Genomic DNA, 7,025 nt, shown 5'->3' with positions numbered 1-7,025 from the left:
CTGAAAAAGAAGATAAACAAAAGAATGATGAGGGACCGTGCTCTCCTGATATCCGCGGGAGTTAGCCGAACGGCAAAATAAAGAAACGGTAATTGAAGAAGGATCTAAGTGAGAACTATGTCTAGATACACGAGGGCTGGAACTGTAATAGTGGCAACACTGCTGTGGAAACGATGCGAGATAGAATTAGTTATTCTCACTGCTACCACATATTAGTCTACGCCTTACCTATCTCACAATAAATCGACTCTTCCTTCAGAGTCGAAGCGCACGCGTTATGGCGAGAAAAAGATAGTCTATGAGTAATCTAAACTATTGTGGTCCGTGTTTTCGTCCGAGATTATGCAAGCAATAGATCGCTCTATCAGAATCATCAACAGAACGGGCGCTGCTAATGGCATATCACGACTTCCACATCGCTGGCAACGAGTTGTCGACAATGCTGGTGCCCATATTGAAGGACTGTAGTAGTTTCACACACGTATCGCTTTTTGTATTATTAATAAATAAATAGTTGCCACTATTAAAATTTCGACCCTCGTATTATCGCTTATTTAAACTGTGGGAAATAAAACGTCGCTGCGTGGAACTGATAGAAATAAATAGTTCGTGGTTAAATGAATGGAGAACGTTATTCTTGAGGGACTAGAGAAATCATAATGATGGAACGGGCAGACGAGCAAAACACGAGCTTCTCTGAATACCTTTTATTGTACAAAGCATTACTTAAATAGTATATACTTTATTTCGTGTGTCGTATGTATAGTCCTTACTTTACGCTAGTGTCTGCTAAAATAGTGCGTATGATGCTCTATACATTGTCCGTAGCACGAGCTGTCAATCGTGAAAGCGATCTCGCAGTGTGTGTAACCCTTAACGGTGGAAACTAGCATCGAAGAAAAAATAGAAGACAGTCAGTTTCGACGATTCGCTCTCTGTTCTGGATCGTTTACGATCGACGGGGACTAGTGTAACGCGCGTTTTACTTCGCCGAACCACTCGCGCGACCAACAACTCGCCCACAAGAATATATATATATATATTTTTATATATATTTTTGTATATTTTTTTCGTGTTCATTCGCAGCGTATCTCTAGTAACTATCGTACACGTGTGTCGAAAAGAAAAACTTAACCTGCGCCTGGGGGAATTCTTCACCTAGGGAATACTGACGAAACACAAGACTGTAGAAAAATAACGCTAGGCGTTGATCGGGCCGACCGATCGATCCACACACGCTCGCGCGATCGCAGCTGCGCTTCGAAAATCATTCCACCAATCCTCCTTCGAATGGCAAACTTAAAATAGTATCCAATCAAACGATCTTCTGTCAATTACTATAACATAAACCTCTTTCATTCTTCCCTCAATCACTAGTCAAGATTAACTCCCGTAATGATGATGGCTCTGGCAATCTTGTTGACCGACTGATTCTATTCAGACTTGCAGCATTGTCACTGCTTCAGCTATTCACAATTTAAAAGTTCTATTTCAATAGTAAAAATAATTGTGTTCAACCTATTTTGATACTAAACTACTGGATAGACAGTTTGGATTTCTAATGTTAGACCGTACTGATTGTTTTAGATACCGTTCATCAATATTATATGAAATTTTTGATAAAGGAAACATCAAAATGACAGGTTTCGTCCCGACACTTGGCTATTGCTAACTTCGTGATTTTTCCACCATGGAACTACAAAACTTATTAACATCAGACTTTGGTCATCGTTCTTGGGAATACTTCAGGAATACTCACAAATTAAATTCTTAATGATGTATAGAAGTTTTAACGAGAAATCCAGTCTCAAACTGATAATAAGTAACTCTGAGAACAAGGATCAACAATTGTCATATATAACAGAAACATAAAATAAGAAGTGCTTGAGCTCGAATAAATTCAGTCACGCCCATTGAAAAAGCACCGATTCTTCTAAACAACCCGGATCTACGAAAGCTCACGGAATCACCGGGAGGTAAACAAAAAATGGAGTTTTTCAAATTGAAAAATCAGCCCTCGAAAGTGTTCGAATCTCCGAAGCGCAGCGGCGCGTCCCCTATTGCGTTTCTCTACGCGTGTTGTATAATTGTATGTGTGTAAATATACGTATAATATTGCGTTTCCTCGATTAACAATTACGGAAGCATCGCGAAGTTACCGTCAGCAGAGACCGGTGCACGCGGTCGACGCGACGGCGCTCCGGTCGACACGGTTTGCACTCTCTGCGCCGCGCGATTGCAGCTGCAACATGCAACTGCACTCTGCTGTGCATCACACGCCGGTGCGCCGCGGATATTTCGACTATTCGTGTCCCGCTCGTACATAATTTATAATTCTCTCGACTCCCATCTACGGTCTTAATACTACGATCTTTAACGTAAGGCTGGCTTACTCAGCTTTAGAGGAACATTGTTTTCTCTTGTAAGATACGTATAACCTAACCGTTTATGTCGTCGTCGCCGACAACACACTGTCGTAGCCTTACAGTCGACGTTACTCTTATTACACGGTGTCCTATGGTGTGACTACGCGGTTCTCATCTTGTTCATTCTCGTTTCTCATTCAGGCTCTACTTGGAAATACTGCTTCGTACGTTTTATCTTTTTTTTTTGTGTCTTCTCTTTTATACAAAATCAACTCTCTTTCTCTTCTCTATATATAATAATATATATATATATATAGATTATCTCTTCATAATATATATATATACTCTCTCTATAATATTTATATATATATATAATATATTCCTTCTGTTCTGTTCATCAATATAATCTTCCGAAATATTTACAAAGTGTGCGCTTCTCAATGTTTGGGGCGTAGGTTCCGAGGAGAAGAAGGAGATAATAGTGCTTTTGTGCGGCTTTCCACGAGGATTTGGGGGGGGGGGCGAAACAAAAAAGCGTCCGCAGAGAATTTTACATACACTTCGATTCCTCGAAGAACCCCTGGAAGTCGTTCCCGTACCCTCAGTATACTTACAACCTCGTCGCGCGACCTTTCGAAACGGTTTATAGGCTCTGACACGCGAGACCTTTTCGTGGAAACAGAAACGCACCCTCCACCGTGTCCAAGGAACGATATCGAGTCACGTGCAATCGATACACACCGTCTGGGAGGGTAGTCACGGGTAAGAGAGGAGTCTCGCGAAAGAAAAACAAAGAGAAATCCGAAGAAAGGATCATCCGAGTGAGAAGGAGGAGGCTGGCGATGAGATAGGAGAGCAAGAGAAAAATCGGAGATCTGTTGATCGTTTTTTGCCTGATTATCAGACGTAGGTCCACCTGAGCGTCTTGATCTGGTCCCACTGCACGGGATGCTTCAGACGCATATGGTTGCGCACGCTGTTAGGATGGGTGAAGGTTTTCGCGCAAGATGCGACGGGACAGGTGGGAGAATCGCGCGGATAGTGGTGTTCGAGATGGGCCCTCATCGTGCTGATATCCTGCAGGGTCCTACAACAGAGCGGACACCTGTAACCGTGTTGCTGATGATGTTCGCGCATCATCTTCTGCTGCCGGAAGTCCGCCGGGCTCCTCTGGTATTTGCTGGTCCCAGGATTGCTGCTAGAAGTCCCAGCGTTGTTGCTGTTGCTGCCGCTGCTGCTCCCAGTGGTCGATTGGTCTTGCTCATCTTTCGGTACCGCCTGATGATGGTGATGGTGAGGAGGAGGGACGGATGGTGGATGATGATGACGATGCCGATGATGTTGCTGGTGATGGCTGTGGTGGTGGTGGTAAGCCGCGCCCTCTGCCTCATCGAGCCCGTGATCTGCAACCACCACCACACCAACGTTACCACCAGCCACCACCACCGTAAACCCAAACCCCCCAACCCCCTAATAAAAACAGAGTACACCAAGCTGCCGTGTTCCCACCCCCCTCCCCTAACCTCTAGGTCTCATGCTTCCATATCTAGAGGGGTCATATCCCGCAAATGGTTGCTGGTTGCTGGTATTTAACAGATCGCTAATTGCTCTATCTCTCAGTCCCTCTCGCTCCCCCCGTGTCTCTTTCTCACACTTACTCTACCACTCTCACAGTTGCTCTCTGCCTCTCATACTCTCATCTCTCACACTCTCTGTCTCTGTGCATGCTCGATATCGCGGGCAATTGCCAGACAAGACTGTACGGAATCCGCGCAATCATCGCGTAAATCGAATACTGAAGCGAGGCACTCGAACTCGTGTTCGGGGTTGAATCTCACGTGCCAGATTATTACGAAAGCATCCGCCCCTGTCTGGATCGGAACGCGAGCTTCCTCACCTGGATGCACTGAACCTGCGGTCGGATCGAAGGAGGCGTCACAGGATCGAATGAAATTGTATTCTAATCAAGCTAACGTTGTACTTTCTTCTGTACAGAAAAAATTCATGGTGACACTTTAATCCTTTGCCCTACGATTTATTTGACGGTTTCAGTGATTAGAACCTTTTTGTAGTTCGTAATCTCCTAGAAAAGGAGAAAATTTATCTATTGTGTATGCCTAAATGTTCTCCAATAATAATACATTAAAAATTAATAACTAGACTGTGTGTGTGCTGATCTTTATGCAATTATGGCTTTTGAAAATTTTCAAAAAATGTTAGGGTATAAATTATGACATAATTTAGTACGATTCTAATTTATTTCAGATGTAAAAAGGCTACTACCACGGAAGATAAGATTCTGTTTTATTCAACGTTCTTAAACTTCGTCTAGAAAAATTGAAAAGTGCATAAAGAATCTTAATCACTAGTCCGACACGATACTGTAGGGCAGAGGATTAAAATACCTGGTCACTTCACATCCGATCAAGAATCTTAACAATGTCATTCGATCCCCGGTTAAGAGCACATCGATACACGTTTAAAATCGCTCTGCTACCAAACCTGCACACACGTACAAAAGTATGTGTTTCTTCCGTCAGTTGTGCAATTCTACAGTATTATAGGTCTCGCGTTTGGCACACCTGACAGGTTGCCGAATGTTTCGCGGGGATAATTAACGTAGCCGTTCGTCTGGCATCGAAAGTACGGAAAATAGAAAGAATCTGTCGATTGACCTCGCGGATACAGCCCACCGCCGGAAACAGTCTCCACGACCTTCGGGTATATACGAATCGGGGCATAACCCAGATCGTAATCTACTTTCGGAGTTTAATCTCCGTCACGAAAATAACCGGCGACTTTAAGCAGCAGCGGTATTTTATTAGACCCGTGGAAAGTTCTTCTGTTCCTTGTTTAATAACTTCCGAAGGCGATTCTATATCTGGGGCGAAATTCGGGGTAGATACTGGAAAGAATACTAAGAGTCTCTGCTGAATGAATTGAATCCACCGGAGGGATGTTGCTTGATTAATTCTGTAGCCAGATGGATGCTGTTACTTTGCGAGAATTTATGCCCGTTTCTACGTTTGTCTAGTGGACATTCGTTCGTCAGAGGACGGCAGTTTAACCTGCAGAAAAAAATTAAGATAGCTAACTTCTGTTAAAAATCAGTAATATTAGATGATTGATTTTGCCGTGGATTACGTTTGCTCCAAATGTTTCAATTCCATTTCTGAAACTACTGAAACTTTAATCGAATTGGAAGATACCATTGCCACCTGACCACAGAGTGATTGGAAACCCGATTCACTTGGAAACTCAATCTTGAAGATCCATAAAACAAGCGGATAAAAGTGACTCGGTTAATTGACATTCGGAGGTTGTACCCTACAAGGTAAATGGGGTTGTTCCTTCGAACCGAAGATTTCCAATTAATAAAAATACTGTCTGCTCGAACCTCAAAAAGCTCCTCATGTAAAGCCTAAAGTCTGAAACCTCAGAATCCAAGACTTACAACCTTCCCCAAGGTGGTCCACATGGAAACTACCAACCGAACGAAACAAATCAACTTTCCACGTAGTCCCGAGCCATGGACCCCGAGCAGGATCATCATGAACCTCAAGGGGATGTAAAATTGGAGGTGCGGGCTGTATCCACGGGGTTCACAGCCATCGATCCTCAACCGCAGCGTGATCAACCTGAGGGGCATGTAAAATAGTGGGTCCAGGCTGTGTCCACGTGGTTCGAGGGGCGGCCCCCGGCTTCATCTGTCCACGAGTGATTTTTTCGCGTGTTCTGTGTCCGCGTGGTTGACATCGGACGCTGAGGACCGTACTCATGGCAACGAGGAGGAGGACGAGGGCGACTGGTGCTGCTGATTGGGATTGTTCAGGCTAGGCCGCTGGTGTATCCCGTGCGCCTGTAGCTGATGATTGATCAGGTAATGCTTGGTCTTGCATCGCTTCCCGCACACGTTGCACTGCGGCCACGTGTCCGGCGGCGGCCAATTCGAGTGGACATTTTTCACGTGTTGCCGGAGGTTGCTCGGCGACGAGTAGCTTCTGCCGCAGTAACGGCAGAGAGGCCTAGCGTCGTCGTGGCGCAGTGCCGTGTAGAGTCTCGCGAAATTCTCCACGGCTTGCGTAGTTTCGCTGGCGGCCGCAGCCACCGCCGCCATCGCGGATTCCTCCCTCTTCGGCATCACCGATCCTACAACCAGGACGTGCCCGTCAGTTGATTCTGTCGTCTTTCATCTCTCTACCTCTCTCTCTCTCTCGCTCGCTCACTCACTCTCTCTACTCTCTCTCTCTCTATCTTTCACCCCCGTTCACTCTTTTCCAGCTCCACATCCGCCTCGTTCGCTCGCACACGCTCGCAATAGCAATCTTTCTTCCTCCAACACACCCAATCCTCCTCCTCTCTCTCTCTCTCTCTCAAACACACGCCTCTCCCCTCTTTTTTCTCTCTCTTTCTTCCCTTCGTTATCGTTCGCTCTCACTTTCGATCACCACCCTCCGCTACACCGAGTCTATCTTTCTCCAACATTCTCCTTTTCACGCACACGCCACCCACACTCGGGTTCGACATACACACGCACACGCTCCTCCTCTCTGAACACACTGGACACGCACACTCTCTCGCGCTACTCTCGTACTCTCAGGGCATGCCCGGTTGTAGGATGTTTGGTGTGTTCTGTTGTTCTTGTTGTTGATGTTGTTG

At 45.3% G+C, this 7,025-nt stretch overlaps 1 protein-coding gene across 12 annotated transcripts in view; it reads right to left on the bottom strand.

Annotated features, from left to right (window-relative positions):
- LOC143211349 (protein abrupt-like) overlaps positions 1–7,025 on the bottom strand; it is a 307,845-nt gene that overhangs the window by 239,777 nt on the left and 61,043 nt on the right. Inside the window, exon 7 of one of the 12 annotated variants that reach the window (XM_076428919.1) lies at positions 8–3,769. The exons of 9 other annotated variants lie outside the window; for them this stretch is intronic. In XM_076428919.1, the coding sequence (XP_076285034.1) occupies positions 3,267–3,769 (503 nt within the window). In that variant the 3' untranslated portion in view covers positions 8–3,266. Of the gene's footprint in view, positions 1–7; positions 3,770–3,869; positions 6,516–7,025 lie in introns of those variants that run through there. 2 more of the 12 variants (XR_013009442.1, XM_076428920.1) reach the window with 2 other exon arrangements.

The sequence above is a fragment of the Lasioglossum baleicum genome, chromosome 8 (genome assembly GCF_051020765.1).
Source record: "Lasioglossum baleicum chromosome 8, iyLasBale1, whole genome shotgun sequence".
In the NCBI taxonomy this organism is placed as follows: domain Eukaryota; kingdom Metazoa; phylum Arthropoda; class Insecta; order Hymenoptera; family Halictidae; genus Lasioglossum; species Lasioglossum baleicum.
This window is presented reverse-complemented; position numbering and strand designations above follow the sequence as displayed.